Genomic DNA, 19,452 nt, shown 5'->3' with positions numbered 1-19,452 from the left:
TCATGAACACTGCGTTCATTCCAGACCTACTCTGGTTTAGACTTAAAAAAACAACTCTCACCCAAACAGTCTAAAATAGGCTTTAATTCTCACGCTTTAAAGGGAGATACATTTGGTTGTCGTCCGCAAAAAGGTGAAAGGACACTCCTGTTTGAAATAGATCCCAAAGGAAGCATATAAAGAGAAAATAATACAGGGCCGAGAACTGAGCCCTGAGGAACACCAGATGTTACATGAATTTCAGATGAGAAATTATGTCCTCGGCAGAGCGCATATCTCCTATTATATGAGCTGAACCACTGCGACACTGTAACCCGAAGGCTCACACATGTGGCATTATATACATATGAAGAGTTCAGATGCAAAAGCCTCTAAATGCCATTTGAAATTTTCTTCTTTAATGATGATTTTTATCAAACTTGTATATTTAAGTTGAGTAATTTCACTTAAATAACAATTAATAGGTAATTATCATTGCCATTTAAGTGAAATCACTGAACTTAAATATACAAGCTTGATAAAAATGATCATTCTAGAAGAAAATTTCAAATGGCACTTAGAGGCTTTTGCATCTGAACTCTTCATATATATACTAGGGCTGGGTAATAAATATCGATTTTCTCGATATTAATCGATTCTCATTTTTACAAACCGATATCGATTCTTAAATCTCAAGAATCGATTAGTCATCCTGTTTCATTTGAATGAATGGGACATTGTATCGCGGCTGCGCGCATCCAAAAAATTGCAATAATCTTTGTCCTTTGTTACTATTGATATGAAACAAAGTCTCAATTTTCAAATGACGTCCATTTTCTTTAGAAATTCAAAAACATAAATAGAGTTTTGGCGCTGTGGCGTGAGATCGCTCTAGAGAAGCAGCAGCGCTGATCTCTCTTTCGGCTTAATAATACCAGTCACAGCGCCAAATAAACATGAATGAGCATCTGAAAGTGTGTTAAAAGATAGAGTACAACTTATCGAAATCCGTATCATGTCACATTGATTCGCTCAATCAGCGTTTCAACCGTAGAAAGACGTCAGTTAAACGGCTTGTAATCAATGTCATGTATCGTCATATTTACCTCAGAAAACCCACATAAACTCGTTAGTCAGCTAGAAAAAATAACTCTAGAGAGGAGCATTTTGCTAAATATATACACCATATTACATATACATTATAATTTTAATGTTCTTCAATATTTAATGCATATTTGAATAAATCTGGCAAGTTTTTATGACAGCCACCATTTAAATGTTTATATTTCATATAATCTTCTTATTATAAAAATAAATAAAAGTGTAATTTAAGTGTTTGTATAGCTACAAAACAGTTCATTATTACTTCATATTAGGCTAATGAAGCCTATAGGCTACAACTAGACTCCCATAGTTTACAGCATTAGTTAAGAGATTTGATTTCCTTGAGAAAAATGGCCATTTATTGTAACTGATATCCAAAATAATCGATATTGAATCGAATCGAATCTTAATCGAAATCTAATCGAATTGCAAGCTTGTGAATCAAAATCGAATCGAATTGTGAAATTTGTCTCAATACCCAGCCCTAATATACACACACACACACACGTATATTGCATAGAACACCAGGGTGAGTAAATGATAACTTCATTTTCATTTTAGGGTGAACTCTCCTTTTCAGGTTTTAGTTTAAAAGGGTGCTAATAGTCACACCTGAGTTACACACCTGTAAAAACACCTGAGGCCCTCTGATCTTATCATTTATTTCAATTCACACACTGCCAGAGCTCCATCACAGTTTATACACACTTTATCAGTGATCGGACGAACACCTGGAGATCTGACAACAGAAATCACTGACCATCCACACTTGCCATGCAATAATCAGCCTATTCATAAACCTAGTGAACTGCCTACATACTGTAGATGTCTTCTTAAAGGGATAGTTCACCCAAAAATGAAAATTCTGTCTTGTACCAACCCCGTAAGACTTTCACTCATCTTTGGAACACAAATTAAGATATTTTTGATTAAATCTGAGAGCTGGATCACTCCCCAATAGGCTTCCCAGAAAAACTTCCCTTTTGCCTCTACCTAAGCTCCGCCCACAAAAAAACTGAATATATTCACTGTTAATCAGAATTTGATGATTAATATACAGTTATGTGGAACAAGAATGTGGACACCATTCTCACAGGTTCATGTTTTTATAGTTTGCGTGAAGAGAACTTAAGTTAAGTACTAATGATCGTTGCGATGGAAGTTAATCAATTAAAACGAACTTTAGCTGGAAAATAACTTTATTCTAGAGCTGTCATAACGCCAAAACAATCTCTGTTACTTTAATTTCCTATTATCACTGTAAAAGCAGCTTTGGAACAATCTAATGACTCGACAAATAGAATTTGACTGTGGGCGGAGCTACCCCTTGAACGTGGGCGGAGCTACCCAGTGCTCCACGGACAAATAGAATCCAAGTAACCAGCATGATTTCCTGTCAAACGTCATTGGTTGTGGTTGGTTACTGTTCATATATGCTTTTCTTGTATCTCTGCAAAGGATGCATGCAATGCTGCCTAAGTTTTGGAAGGCTGGAAATGGAAATGCTGACTAGGTAGATAGACAGCTCATTAAGTTTTGGTAGATCCGTTAATTAAGACAGTATCTAAATACAAAGCACAGGTGAATTAAATTCATAAAAGAGGCTAAAGTGAAAACATGTCTCCCTTGTCTCACACTCTCTAGCTAATAAAGGGTGAGCATTAATATTGATGAGCGGTTCATTTGCATGCGGCCCCCCATCCGAGCGGCGAAACGTCGACTGATTTTCTGCCGTAGTTTCCCTTCCATCAGCAGAAACCAAAAGAGAAACAGGCAGAGAGAGAGAGAGAGAGAGACTCTCCCCAGGGACAAAAGGGCCGCTCCATTAATATTCATTAACATCCTACTGCGTTCAATCTCCACCCCTAAGAGATGGAGGAAAAACGAGCAGAACAAAGAGAAGACAAGGGAGAGGCGGGATTGGATTACTAAAGTAATACGCTGACAGAAAAAAAAAAAGCTGTCGTACCCCGAGAACGACGCTCCATCACGGGTATAACGGATGGAAGAGCAAACGAGTGCTGGAGATGCTTAAGAGCCATCAAAAACAATGTTTATTTATTTTTTGAAAAGATGTAGCTATTACAAATGACAATGACACAGAAGGTCGAACAGTGTAGCTATTACGGGGTGTTTTATGGGCCCGTTTTTGAATGGCAAATAAATTCTCATTGTGCTTGGCTTGCTCCAGGGGAGAACTAAAACGCTGGTGTGGTTTTTAAACAGACTGAAATCTAATACCACAGCTAACCCTGGTCATCCGGGTCGGGCTACACCAGACATACGGAAGCTCTTATTTAAAACGTGCTGGAAGAAAAATAGCATAAAATTTACTGAATGATACGAATGCTTTCGATGTAAGATCATATGGATCAAAAGTGAGACACTGTATTTTAAATAAATATCAATATTTTAAAAAAGTACACTCTTAGAAGAAAAGGTTCTATATAGAACCTTAAAAGGTTCTAAAGCGCTACGTATTTGGAACCCCTAAAATGCAATGCATGTGAATGATCACAAAATTTTAAAAATAATGTAATTAATCAATCACACGAAGAGTGCCATTTCAGTTTTTATCCTCCAAAAATCAGCATGATTAAAATGTGATATTAAGTTACTACAACTGTTTAATAAACAACAATTTAATTACAACTACAAAATGTTGGAGAATAATGTAATATGTGAATCTATCTATCTATCTATCTATCTATCTATCTATCTATCTATCTATCTATCTATCTATAAATATAAATATAAATGTATATTGATGTATACAGCACAAATAGAATGATTCAGCTTTGACATCACAGGGAATAAACAATAAAATATATTATTTTAAATTGTATTAATATTACTATCAATGTCTGTTGAGCCTAAGATTAAAAAAATTAAAGAGGCACAAATCGAAATTGCTTTTTAAAAATTAACTATTTCATATCTTAATTTCACAATTTTTTGTATAATTTAATTAATATTAGACTTTTTGATGAAACTCAATCATTTTAATCGTACTGAATTCAAGCCAAAAAAAAGTTCAAGCAATAAAATAAAATAAAATAACCACACTTTTATTGAAAGCAGCACACTAAAATTGGAGAGAAAATATATTAATATGAAATATCTGTATACTTTAAATATCCATGTATTCTGTGTGCATGCATTTATTTAAAATGTATTTTTATCAATATGAAGTATTGATTTATGGACCTAGTGAGAATGATGTATTTATATGCATTTAAATATATATTATATTAAATGCATAATATTTGAATATAGAAATACAAATATAAAATATGCATTTTGTACATCTTCATAAATCTTACATTCGTGTAACATTAAAAAATACGTAAGTTGGGTTGGTTGCAAAGCATTATCATGTGTGTATCGTTCCCCTTCCTCCATTAGTGCTTTTTTTTCAAGGTTTGCATGATATTTTAATGACTATTATTAAAAAATGTGTTGAAAATCTCCATCCACCTGTAGGCTAGGTTACGCCGGGCCGGTGCAGCTGGCCTCAGATTAGCGGACAGAGATCAGCTCGAGCCACTGCACGCACGCAATGCTGAGTTATACATCTCTCAGGTCAGGCATTAAGAGCTTTACGCTGATATCAGTACACAGAGATAGTGAGCAAAGACACTACATCAATCCCTATTAGCTGACCAGCTGACATTAGACACCAAACACCAATTTCCAGCACAAAAAACCCCCAATGAATATTTAAATAATTAAGTCTGAAATGTCATACTAGAGTAGTATGAAGCAATGCAGGAAACATTGGTATCAGTGTGTGTGGGCTCGCATGTGTCACCTGCTAACAATTTACTCAACGTGAACCATGTGACTTCGACAGAAAAAGCACACAATATGCGTATGGAGTAAGTGTGTGTCAGACGCAGATGGTGCAAGAGAACGTGAGAGAGAAAAACTCAGTGTATATGTGTGAACAGGAACGCATGGCATATGTGAGGGTGTAAGAAGACTATGTTCAGAATATACTATTCATATACCAAACTCTAAAAAATGCTGGGTTGTTTTAACCCAATTTTGGGTAAAATATGGACAAAACCAGCCATTGGGTTGAAAATGTAATTTAAAAATGTAACCCAATGGCTGGGTTTGTCTATATTTTACCCAAAATTGGGTTAAACAATCCAGCATTTTTTAGAGTGCATGCACTAATATGTGAAGTTTATTTATGCATAGAATACCCAGATGACCCACAATGCCAAAATGTGAAGTATACAACAGAAAACACTGTGCAGTATTTGTTTTCTTCCCAAAAATCATAACTATTGGTCGCCCTGTACAGTACATCTCTCTTTTGGTTTTGCAAATATTTTACCAATGAAAAGTAAAAAGTAAAAACTGGAAGAAACACTACACACACACACACATTAAGAGCTGTCAAACAATTAATCACGATTAATCACATCCAAAATAAAAGTTTGGGTTTACATATATGTGGATGCACTGTGTATAATTATTATATATATAAATACACACACATGCTTGTATATTTAAGAAATATTTTCATGTATATAGAGTTATATATAATTTAAATTATAAATTAAATACTGTATAGATTTATATATAATTTATATTATATATAAATATCAATATTTTATATATAAATAATATTTTTCTCTTAAATATCTGCATGTGTGTGTATTTATATATATATAAAATAATTATACATTAATATAATATAATAATTATAAATACACACACATGCTTGTATATATTTAAGAAATATTTTCATGTATATAGATTTATATATAATTTAAATTATAAATTAAATAGATTTATATATAATTTATATTATATATAAATATCAATATTTTATATGTAAATAATCTTTTTTTCTTAAATATATACATGCATGTGTGTGTATTTATATATATACAAAATAATTATACACAGCGCACCCACATATATTATGCATATATCGCGATTAATCGTTTGACAGCCCTAATATATATATTTGAGTGTCTTAGTCTTTTATAACATGAGATTTTGGTCAAAATACAGAAAAAAAAACTGAACACTGACATAGTTATATATACAATAAACTTTATAACCTGTAAGTTGATGTAAACGTACTGCGATGCACTTACAGCCTCAGATGTGGTCGTTCAAATGACGGACAAAACACGTATATCAGAAATTCGCTGATCAAAAACCTTAATAAACTCCCATTTGAGCTTGACTTTGGTTAAAAGGTAATAATATAATAAAACATGCAAGTGTCTGGCCATAAAGAAAGGCACAATATCAACTTAGACGACTACTTATTTAAAACATTTCCTGAAGTGTTTCAGTTTTGCCCGACAGCGACGATATGCAATGCAAAAGCAATGATCACTAATGTCTCTTTCTTGACTCAATATTTGATTAAAATGATGAAAGTTTTTTTTTAAACAAAACTGGATCTTAAAACTGGAAGTTCTGTGACAACAATGCAGTGTAAGATGTTTTTGAGAGATTTGTCCTTGCATAATGTGTACATATTTTAATGCAGGCAGCATAGTAAGCTACATAGTTTTGCAAACAAATCCGGAGTGAAAGGTTCAGACACAGTGCCGTGTCACTGGGTTACTCCAGGGGCTTCCTGTCTGAGATATTGATGTCTAACCATCTGTTTATATCATAAACAAGGTGAAAGGACGAAACATCCAAGGACAACACGCCAAGATGTCTGTGCCAGAGAGAGAGCATGAAAAAAGTCCGTCCAAGCAACTCCATTTACAATACGTTCATTTGTAACATTCATTTTATAGGAAAAAGCCATAATTAAACACAGATAACCGTGCTCTTGAGCACAAACAGCACTGTCAACACTGATATACTTCAATATGACCATATCCCACCCAGTTGTGCAACTCACTTTTAATTACACACTTGCCCTTTAAATAAATATGCATGCAAATTCTGATGCTCTAATTACCTTGTTAGTGAATCATCACAAAAGACCAAGAACAACAAGTCAGAGTCAATATAAGTTGTCTTTACAAAAACAATGCGTTTTCGCAACACACACCCTCCGTTAATAAAAACCAGACGGCAATGAAACAAAACATCTTTGATTTGTTTAGAAAGGGATGGCACGGACATGCCTTAAAGCTCACTAGATTTGAGAGTCCTTGAGTCACGTGATGGGGAACTGTAATGAGACACACCCTGACTGAGGCTTTTATACGACAGGATCGTTAAAGCTTCACATGACGGCCTCCAATTATTTACTTACGCAGGAATGTAAATCTGCCGACTCCAAAATCATTCACTTTTTGCATTAAAATAAAGAGAATTTGGTAGAAAACGTGTTAAATTGTATAAAGAAAATGTCACAATGCAAGAAATCTGACATGTTCCTGAAATATTCAACGGGTGTGTCGTCTAGATGCTGCACCTGTGAGGGTGTGTCTCAATCCTCGGGTTGATGCACTCACACACACACACACACACACACACACACACGTCACACGGAGCTGCAGGTGACAGAAGAACAGGTGTGCTCTTACCTTTGCCATCTGAGCCTGAACTCCGCTGGTCTTCAGAGCGCTGACGGCTTTCTGAGCAGCAGCAGGGCTGTCGAAGTCCACAAAGCCATACCCTGAGAGACACACAACCACAACATGCACTTAGATACGCCTTTAAAGACACCACACACACTTTCAACCTGGAAAACAAGGTGTACTAGGGTCAATCTATAGCGTAAAACTGTTTTAAAAATGTTATATTATTGATTCATTAATACAAAATAATATAATTTACCCTACAAAAAATAATTGCTTTTTTCTGTAATTTCTATTATTCTCTGTGGTGATTCAAGTAAAGTAAAGTAAAGTAAAGCAAAAAAAAAAATAAAAATCAGCAAAAATTATTAATGATTGATTAATTAATAAAAAAAATAATACAGTTTAACCTCCAAAATTGCTGCAAAAATGAATAATTTTTATTATTCTCTGTGGTGATTCAAGTAAAGAAAGTAAAGTAAAGTAAAGATGTACTAGGGTGAATCTATAGCATAAAACTGTTTAAAAAATGTTATATTATTGATTCATTAATAAAAAAGAATACAATTTAACCTCCAAAAATAAATTGCTGTTTTGCTTTTTTCTGTCAATTTCTATTATTCTCTGTGGTGATTCAAGTAAAGCAAAACAGTAAAGTAAAGTAAAATAAAAATTAAGGCGTACTAGGGTGAATCTATAGCATAAAACTGTTTAGAAACATTTATATTATTGATTAATTAATAAAAAATAATACAATTTAACCTCCAAAAATAAATTGCTGTTTGCTTTTTTCTGTCAATTTCTATTATTCTCCATGGTGATTCAAGTAAAGTAAAGTAAAGTTTTTAAATAAAAAATAAAAAATTAAATCTGCAAAAATTATTAATGATTGATTAATTAATAAATACAAAAAATACAATTTAATTTAAAAAAAAAAATACAATTTAACCTCCAAAAATGAATTGCTGCAAAAATGAATATTTTTTTATTATTCTCTGTAGTTCAAGTAAAGTGAAGTAAAGCAAAGTGAACTAGGGTGAATAGCATAAAACTGTTTAAAAAAATGTTATATTATTGATTCATTAATAAAAAAATAATATAATTTAACCTCCAAAAATGAATTGCAGCAAAAATGAATATCTTAATATAATTTAACCTCCAAAAATGAATTGCTGCAAAAATAAATATATCTTAATATAATTTAACCTCCAAAAATGAATTGCTGCAAAAATGAATATTTTTTTTATTATTCTCTGTGGTGATTCAAGTAAAGTAAAGTAAAGTGAACTAGGGTGAATCTATAGCATAAATCTGTTTAAGAAATGATTCATTAATAAAAAATATATGTATAATTTACCCTCCAAAAATTAATTGCTGTTTTGCTTTTTTCTGTAATTTCTATTATTCTCTGTGGTGATTCTAATAAAGTAAAGTAAAGTAAATAAAATAAAAATAATAAAAAGGTGACAGTATAAAGTCCAAGATCACTGTCAGAGCTCTAATAGATGGTTCTTATAGAAAGTTAGCATTGTTATTCATGAAATGAGATGTTTTTTTTGCCTGCTCAATTAGAGTATTCAACTTTAATCCCAAATAGTCATATCATCCAGAAAAACATAAATCGCTTAAGTGCACACGTATCCATGTAAAATATAATTTCTCGAAACGTTCTGGGAAGGTGCAACTCTGCTACTAAACATTTGAGAAATTATGTAATTTACAGGAAAAGTGATGCAATTTACCAGACAATAAAGATCTAAAATAACATTTTTCAATGCACAAAACGCCAACAGACACAGGACCTGTTGTGAGCGTGTGCAGAGCGTGGCTGAAAGCGTTTGCATCTTATCAGTGAGTGTGTCGTGAGAGTGAGAGAAGTGCTGCACTATCAGTGTTTGCTTCCCCTAATGAGAACAATTAAATGGACACGAGGAAGCCGATCCAAGATAAGTCCTTACGTTCAGCTCCTCCCTTCACACTCCTCTCTGCTTCAGCCTGTTGCTATATTTAATCTGCGAACAGGTCAAACCACAAACTCAGCTAGCACACAACATCCTGACTAATAGCTCGCATACATATGACGTATACAGGACAAAGAAACACTCACTAAACGCAGCCACAGGTATGATCCATCTGCTACGGACAGCAACGTCATTTCATATCAGATCAGATCAAATTGTTAAGATGTAAAAGAAAACACAATGTGGTGTTTAGCAAAGCTGATTTAATCGGATTTAAACTTTGAAAACGCATAAGAGTGATTCTTTTTCATCACAGGAACCAACATTTCAGCCAAATCTTTCACTGTAGTGAAGTTGATTCAAAACGTTTAATGCAAGAAGTTAAATACATTTATATAAACATTAAACACATTTATATTGATCAAGCTAACACAGAGAAATAAACAGCAATATTTTCCTATATATATTTTTTTTTTACTAAAACATTTTAATATATGAAAAATGGAGAGCCTTCTTGAGGAATGTGGAGTGATGTTGCAAATGATTCATTGAATCAGGTTCAAACTGATTCACTGAAACTGACACTTTGAAATGATTCATGGAAAAAAAGGAAAGATAACAATTTAATTACAATAAAATAATAAATAATTTAATTACATTAAAAATTAAAGTAAAATAAAATAAAAAATAATTTGCTAAATCAACTTTAACCCATATCTTCCAAAAAAGCATAAATTGACACATTTATCTTCTTCTTATAGATAATGAAGCCTATAAAGCCCACTGAATCATATTTGGCCTTACAATCAATTTCTAAGGCGTCTAACTGATCAAAACTGCTATAAAATCTCCTTTTGTACTCAAACTGTCATATTGATTAGTATAATTGTAAAAGCGTTCATCTTCAGTTTTTTTGCTGTAAAATCTTTATAAAGTAAACATAGGAATAACTTTATATAGTTAATAACAGTTCAAAATGAGCACTTAATGGACTGAAGCAACTTATTACTTGATTATCCACACATTATTAAGTACTCAAATATGATCATAAAGGCTTTTAATAAACGTTTATTTGTTCATCTCTCAATCATCATTGTATTGCATTGCATAGGCTTGCAACAGCTTTTAAATATAATCTTTCTAAGACATATTACTGGGAGATATAGTGACGACTGATATTTATATGCATTTTATGCAAGCAGTCCGATGTCAAAATCTCATTGATTTACATGACAAGCAATATTTTTGTCCATATAAATATCATTATCTGCACCAAATTGTACTTTTTTTTAAATAGTGTTTTTTCCTCCTCAAATATGAGCTCCATATTCTCACTATATCATAATAATATGAGACACAAAAGCCTGATGTATTAAATGTGATGGTTTTTAGATTTCTCAAAATATTTTAAGTTTCAATAAACTGTTCAATTTAAAAAAAAAAATATTATTATTAGGTCAGGGTCACTTAAATTAAATGTGAAACTAGTCTAAACCAGAAACGATTGTATGTATAACGATATGATCTTTACCCGCTAAATCACTTCGAAAACATTGCAAGTATACAGTGAGGTTAGTGTTTATCAGTTTGATGTGAAAGTGAAAGTCAGGTTTGACTGGTTAGATAATAGGTTGGGTTTAGATGATTTGCATTAGTGCACCACAGGGAAACTCGGGGGTTAACATTTTCCGTCCGGCTTCTTTCAAATTCCTGCGGGGTTGAGAAGGGCTGGACTACAGGAAACTAAGACGTGAAACCGGTCCATCAACACCCTCCTCGGGCCTGACTGAAATTACTCAGCACATAAATAATCCACAGCGCTGTGACTAAGCCACATGCTCCAGGGCAGGCGTGCCCCGAGGTGCCAAGCCCAGGAACCGAGCCAGATCCTGGAACAAACCCCACAGGCCTCAGTCAGGACACCGAGGCCAGGACGGGATTAACAGCGAGGGGTCTGGGAAGCAGCGACTGCGTATCTGGTTCCCCATACACCCACACGACAGCATAACTGTGCAGTGACGGAGAGCAGGGCGGAAACACACGCCTGCATAAACACTTGTATAATATACTGCAAATATAATTAATCAACGCAGCACTGAAAAAAATAATATGCTTTATCTAATCAATAAAATTGTGGCAACATATTACAAGCAATATTATTAATTAAATTGTACAAATTAGAATTAATTAGAATATTAATTTGATTAACTAATAAATAATATTGCTTGTAATCTGTAGCCACAATTTTATTGATTAGATGCATATTCATTTTTACAGTGTGGAATGTGCAGGGCTCCAGACTAACTTTTCAAGTAGTTGAACTGGTGCTACCAACTTTCTCAGTTGGTCGCACTAGCATTTGATTTGGTCGCACTTTTTTTTTTTTTTTGCTATGCACTGTAAAACATATTTTCAAGATTTGTTATCACAAAATATTGTCTTTTGTCAAATCAACTTTATAATAATTTATTTAGTTGAGATAACTTATTATTTTGAGTTTCTGATGGTTAAATTAATCTCCTTCATTGTATTAACTCACTTTTTCCAGTTCAATCAACTTAAAATTTTAAGGTAACCCAGTTTACTTACTTTTTTAAGTTAAACCAACAATATTTTTTTACAGTGTAGTAATCACAACATTTTTTCTTTTGTCAAATCAACTTAAATAATTTATTTAGTTCAGATAACATATAATTACGAGTTTCCGATGATTAAATCATTCTCCTTCATTGTATTAACTCACTTTTTCCAGTTCAATCAACTTAAAAATTTTAAGGCAACCCAAGTTACTTACTTTTTTAAGTTAAACCAACAAAAAATTTTTACAGTGTGGGATTAATCAATGCATGCTGACGAATAGTGGTTTTAATGGACCAAAGCTAGCAAATAAATCTATCTATTTACATTTGAATCATAATCTTCTGTCTTTCTATCTTTTAAAAATCATTAAACATTCAAATGTATGCATTACATTTTAAAAGATTAGAGTATTATAATAAGCTAATACAGATTTTTCGTTATCAAAGTTTATAGTTGTAACAAAAATCAGAAATCTCACACGCCCTACCTTCTGCATTTTATAATAATTTCCTTTTCCTCAGTCGAGCGATTACTCTCATCTAACCGCTGAAAAGACGTAGGAAGGGGCACATTGTTTAGTGAGGCATTTTTATTTTTGTATGCCTTAATTTGTGAATTCGTAATTGGCGCGTTCCACCATCAGTGTGCAATGCGCGTGACGTCTACGTTCGTCAATAAATAAACTGCACGTGTCTTGCGGAAGAACACCGTAGCCGGAGCTTCCATTAATGTCTATGGCGAGTCACGCAGGCACTGGGCAACTCCGCACCCGAGTCGACCCCGGGATAAAATAGTCCGAATATAAACACTTATTATAGACGTATCGCAGTGATTCAGGATAAGTCAAAAACACGGTTTGGAAAATGGATTTATGAGGTAGCCTACTCGTTCATTTTGAACATAAGTTACGGACTGCAGCAGCTGATACAACGGCGTTCTGTTGCGCGAGCGTCCACTCGCACATATGCGACCACATAAAATTTGATCTTGTACATTGCATATGCAACCAATTTGGTCGCAGTCTGGAACTCTGATGTGATACACAGTAATTAGAGGTGTAACGATACACGTATTCGTATTGAACCGCTCGGTACGAGGTTTTGACAAACACAAAAAAACGCATACGACAATTTCGGACTCAGTGTGCAAGGGCCTTTAAATTAGGGCCCTACACTCTTAGAAGAAAAGGTTCTATATAGAACCTTAAAAGGTTCTATCAGCACTACGTATTTGGAACCCCTAAAAGGTTCTATACACTCTTAAAAAAGGGGTTCCTCTGGGTTCTATATAGAACCCTGGGGTTCCATACTTGGCCAATAGAACCTTTTACCGAAAAAATTGGTTCTATATAGAACCATTTTGGAGTTCCATATATGAAGCGGGGGATGGAACCATTTCTGGTTCTAAATAGAACCATTTCTTCTAAGAGTGTATGATTTTCGCAATCACGGAATCGCGGAATTGGCAAATTAACGCGGAATCTAGTGTTAACGTGGAATTTCGTGGAATTTTACATATTTGGAATGAAATTCTATTTTTGTGTGGAAGAAGAACGTATGTCTGGTGAAAATGCAGACCGGGGGAAGCAAATCTGGGCGACACAACCCCCCGTCATTTCAGCTACAATGACGAAATCAAAACAATGAAAGCATGGCGAAGCGGCTCTCCACGGTTCTGCTTTCGTCGGCGAAAAGTTAAGAAACCCGACGCTATAAACCGTCAGTGCCGAGCCGAGCAGTTCGCACGTGACTTTTATGCAGTGTTTCCCACACATAGACTAATTCGCGGCCACAAAATCAACTCCGGCCGCCACATATTGCGTTTCGTTAATTTTTTTAACGCTATTTAAAACACGCAGCATTGCATTTCCTTTCCTCGCTCTCCCTCCGTCTCTCTATCACTTATGCGTCTCTCACATACACACACACACAACGTGCACACCGCGTCAGCCTATGAGGCGCCAGACTGAACAAAAGCGAAGCGAACTCCGTAAGCGACACTGGGCGAGAGAGAAACAGAGTGTGACTTTATTTAAACTTATATAAATAAATATATAAATTTATTATAAATTAATAATAAACTTAATTTTATTATAATTTAATAATAAATTATATTTTATTTATTTATTATAAATTATAAACTAATATAATTTATTTTACTGGACAGTTTAAAAATTATAACCATGTTTTGTTGTTACTAAAAGAGTGCAGTGTTACGTTGCATCATGCAGTATTTGTCCTGAAAAGGCTACTGAGTAAATGTCTGTTACCTCAATAAATTTAAGGTCATTTCTATTTTATTTGTATACATTTTAATCATTAACTTTAAAAGCACACTCTTTTTATGACTAAAATAACAGTCAAGGGTAAAAAAAAAAATTAATTCCCAAAAATTAAAACGGAAAAAACGGAATTTGGAAAAAAAATAAAACGGATTTCATAGGGCCCTATTAAATGCATTTTAGTTCTTGCAATAGACCTTAGTCAATGAAGGGACAGAAATCGCTCAGATTTCATCAAAAAAAAAAAAAAATCTTCAATTGTGTTCCCGAAGATGAAAGAAAGTCTTACAGGGTTGGAACAGTAAATAATGACAGAATTATCATTTTTGGTGAACTAACCATTTAAAAATCAGTTTCTACATGGAGAAAATGAATGGGATTGTAATAATTATCACCGCACTGTTGCTCTGCGCTCTTTCATTATCTCAGCCATAAAAAGCAATTTTTCGGGATTAGTTAATTACATTTGAATTGAAAGTTGCTGTGCACACATTAATACAATAAGCAGCTCTCAGAGGAATATGAAAACCCATCTTAGGGCAAAGCTGCACAGATTTAGATCCACACATATTACATAAACGCACATACCTTTGCATTTGTTTGTGGTTTTGTCTAAGATGGCCTTGGTTGATACGATTTTTCCATACCTATAACAAGAACAAATAGAGATGTGTTATGGATTTTAGAACACACACACACACACGGATATAAATAACTCAGTTTGAACAACAACAAAAAAATCATGTTCGAAACACGTGAAACATGACGATACTTTGAGTGCAGATGTATACAATCAAAATTTAACGTATGTACCAGGGTTATTATTGTTAACTACATTTTCATTACTTGAAATAAAATAACCATTTACAGAAATAAAATAAAATATACAAAACAACTTATTTTATTTTAGATAATGGCCAAGGCAACATTTACATTTTTTGTGAGAAACTTATAATAAAAAATACTAAAATAACACTAATATGTATTTGCATATGAATATTGAATATGAAACGACCGTATGTGTGCAAATTAGAGTAGGATGATACAGCTTAATTTAGGTAAATGACTTTGAAAAATAATTGTAGGGCTGTCAAACGATTAATCGCGATTAATCACATCCAAAATAAAAATTTGTGTTTACATCATATATGTGGTTGCACTGTGTATAATTATTTTATACATATATATATATATATATATATATATATATAAATACACACACATGCTTGTATATATTTAAGAAATATTTTAATGTATAAACTATAGTTTTATATATAATTTATATTATATAGAAATATAAATATTTGACATATAAATAATATTTTTTCTTAAATATACATGCATGTGTGTGTATTTATATATATATATATATATACACAAAATAATTATACACAGTGCACCCACATATATTATGCAAACACAAACTTTTATTTTGGATGCGATTAATCGCGATTAATCGTTTGACAGCCCTAAATAATTTACAAAATTGCTTGAATTTTAATTACCAGCAAATATATCATGAAAATATTGAATGCATTTCTGTATCACAGTTGCAAATTAAACAAAAGTCCTACAATGATATTTGAATATTTTGTTTGAAACAAGCAGTAATTTATTATTCATTCTATTTTCATTTTTGGGCGAAAAACTCCTCTAAGATGTATGTCTATAAACCAGAAAATGTAAAAGAAGTGAATCTTGAACAATGCTTGATTGTATTGAGGAATACCCTGCACACGTCTAGGGCCAGAAACGAGATCTTCAGGAGGAAGCGTCTCTGGAGGAGGTTAACGGAGCCAGAAACCTTATTGATTTATGAGGAGGTTATAAAAACTGCAGTGGAATGCTGTAAGGCACATGTGAGTGAAAACACGACCTTTGACCTCACAGGATGGGCACCTCGGCACCAATATGACCTCACGAATACTTCCACGGCCACCGATGGCAAGAAAAAAAGAGGGAAAAAAAGGTCATTAAGCTCTTTCAATTAATAACACAATTAGGAAAGCCTTCGTGAGATTTGAAATCCAATTACAGCAGACTCCTGAAGTCTGTGACCTCGAGGTCTGCTTCTCCAGGGCGAAGGAGGGTTATTTGCACCAATTGACCTAAAATTAATCAATTTACGAGGATCTTGCTCCTTTCTTCCTGAGCGGCTTAGGGAAGCCGTGCTTCAATCAAAAGCTCTGTGGTGTTGGGCAGGGTTTCAAGATTCAATGCTTTCAGGGACTCGGACGACACGTTTACGGCGGCCTTTTTTTCCCATCACATTAGTTTTTTATTATTAAAGAGTCATAAGCCTTGAATCAACAAACCAATCACAATCACATTCTCACTGTTAACTAGTTGCTAATTAGCATGCATGTTATTAGGATATTATCTTGTTTATATAGACAGAGAACATATTAATGCCTTATTCTGCATGACCATATTCTACTTTCCTTAATCATACCCAATACCTAAACTTAACAACTACCTTACTAACTATTAATATACAGTAATTAGGAGTTTATGGAGGAAAAATCATAGTTAATAGTGAGAAATGGACCCTTATCTAAAGTAACCAAAGCAAAAAAACTGCTGAAAATGGGACAGAAAGTCAAATATACAAGACTGTGTATGTAATAAAGTCAAATATACTTATATAGCACTTTTCACAATACACATTGTTTCAAAGCAAATCATAATTTTAATGATTATTATATGAATATTTTCATGCCTTATATACATGTAGGAGATTCGAGCCGGACTATCACGTTGAGACAATATAAACAAATCAAGCATTTGAGATTTGGTATGTATATAATATAAGTATACGTACATTATGAGTATATAATCGCTCTATGTGAGTATACTGTACTGTACATCTTTGTACACTCAGAAAAAAAGGTATAAAAGCTGTCACTGGGGCTGTACCTTTTCAAAAGGTACACTTTTGTACATTTTAGTACCTTAATGGTACACATTAGCATCTAAAATGAACATATTAGCACCTAAGATTTACATATTAGCACCTAAAATGTACATATTAGCACATGAAATGTGCATATTAGCACCTGAAATGTACATATTAACAGCTAAAATGTACATATTTGCACCTGAAATGTACATATTAGCACCTGAAATGTACATATCAGCACCTGAAATGTACATATTAACAGCTAAAATGTACATATTAGCACCTGAAATGTACATATCAGCACCTGAAATGTACATATTAACAGCTAAAATGTACATATTAGCACCTGAAATGTACATATCAGCACCTAAAATGTACATATCAGCACCTCAAATGTACATATTAGCACCTAAAGTGTACATATTAGCACCTGAAATGTACATATCAGCACCTAAAATGTACATATTAGCACCTAAAATGTACATATTAGCTGAAATGTACATATTAGCACCTGAAATGCAAAAAAAACATGAAGAAAACAAACCAAACTCGTACTTAATGAAAATAATCCCATATATTTGTCTATATTTAAAGAAATATGCATCTAAATACACATATTTAAATAGTTGAGAGCGTAGAGAGACTGTAATTCGTAATTTTGGTGCAATTTTCTTCTCTGATTCTCTGATTGGTGGAGATTTCAAAGCAGAATCATGAGTAATTCACATTATTAAAAAAACAAAACGTTAAAATAATGCGTGCTGATTGCTTCATCAAAAGCATACACGATCGATGAACGACCTTGTAGATCACAGTAGGTCTGTCTTTAACGGTTTAAATGTTAAAGGCCTAGCTCAAAATCAATTCCCATAAGGAGAAAATGAACACTTCTGTTGCACTTAATGCACAAAAATATCCAGCACACACAAATATCAAATAAAATACATTCAAAGCACTTTAAACAAAGAATAAAAGTGATGCTGCCTTAGAATTTAGCCGACTTTTTGATCCCGTTGAATGCAGCCTACGTAGGCATCTCACTAGGTTTTGGCACAGAGCGAACGCGTTATGAAAAGTTGATAAATTTCATTCATTAATCTCGTGTCCAGAGAGACAACACAACAGCGTTTATGGGCCTTTTTATGCGCTTCATCGCCTGGTTTACCGGAAAACGACGAGGCCATCGGGAGGAAAAACCCGTCCTAATAGGCCGGCTCTCCATTAGCTTCCACTGAAAATCTATTACAATTGAATTTCGGCGGCCAGACAGTGGAGGAGAAGCAGGGAGACGGATTGAATGACCGAGAGAACAATGTGACTGGTGTTTCACCTGCCATTTCAGCCCCAGTCTTGATCCCATTATAGCAGCTCCAGTTACTCTCCACCAGAAGCGTATTGATCTCTAGTACGAGCTCTGGCCGATGTTTCATAACTCGGCTTAAGCAAACATCTGCTCTGTGGATGCAGTCTTCATGTATTTGTTGAGACTATTGGTGACCATAAGAGCTGTTAAAAAACAGCATTTACAACTGTAAAAAACTACTTTTAAGATTTGTAATCACAACTTTTTTTTCTTTAGTCAAATCAACTTAAATAATTTATCTATATGTAGTTCATATAACATAATATTTTGAGTTTCTAATGATTAAATCAATCTCCTTCATTGTATTAACTCAATTTTTCTATTTCAATGAACTTAAAACTTTAACAGATTACTTAATTTTTTAAGTTAAACCAACAATATTTTTTTACAGTGCTCACTTTTTTTTCACAAATGAATTTCCAATTCTTTTGCGAATACTGGATGAGGATTTTTTTAAATGATTTCATAGAGACTGCATATGAAGCTGAAATATTTTCAAAATTAATGCATTCACAATATATAGATCCAGGATTTTCAAATGCAGTATAAACAATCAATTCATACAGAAAACTTGTGTATTCATGAATATGTGTGCATCTTTTTCCGTAAAAGTAAATTGTAAAAAGTAAGTTGTGTCGTACACTCTAAAAAATGCAGGGGTTTTTTAATCAAAATTTGGGTCACCCAAATGTTGGGTTAAAAATGCAATAAAAAAATTACAGTTGAAAGTGAAATTTGAAGTTGAGTTTAAATTTGAAATTATATTTTGA

General features: G+C 33.4%; 1 protein-coding gene across 3 annotated transcripts in view; it reads right to left on the bottom strand.

The window, feature by feature from the left end:
- The window catches only part of rbms1b (RNA binding motif, single stranded interacting protein 1b), a 70,348-nt gene that overhangs the window by 18,004 nt on the left and 32,892 nt on the right, over positions 1 to 19,452 (bottom strand). For all 3 annotated transcript variants that reach the window (XM_039683480.2, XM_039683481.2, XM_039683482.2), the window contains exons 3-4: positions 15,009 to 15,067; positions 7,605 to 7,696 (exon numbers count right to left, since the gene is read on the bottom strand). In XM_039683480.2, the coding sequence (XP_039539414.1) occupies positions 7,605 to 7,696; positions 15,009 to 15,067 (151 nt within the window). The remainder of the gene's footprint in view (positions 1 to 7,604; positions 7,697 to 15,008; positions 15,068 to 19,452) is intronic.

Source organism: Pimephales promelas, chromosome 7 (genome assembly GCF_988280905.1).
Source record: "Pimephales promelas chromosome 7, fPimPro1.hap1.1, whole genome shotgun sequence".
NCBI classification, from domain to species: Eukaryota; Metazoa; Chordata; class Actinopteri; order Cypriniformes; family Leuciscidae; genus Pimephales; species Pimephales promelas.
This window is presented reverse-complemented; position numbering and strand designations above follow the sequence as displayed.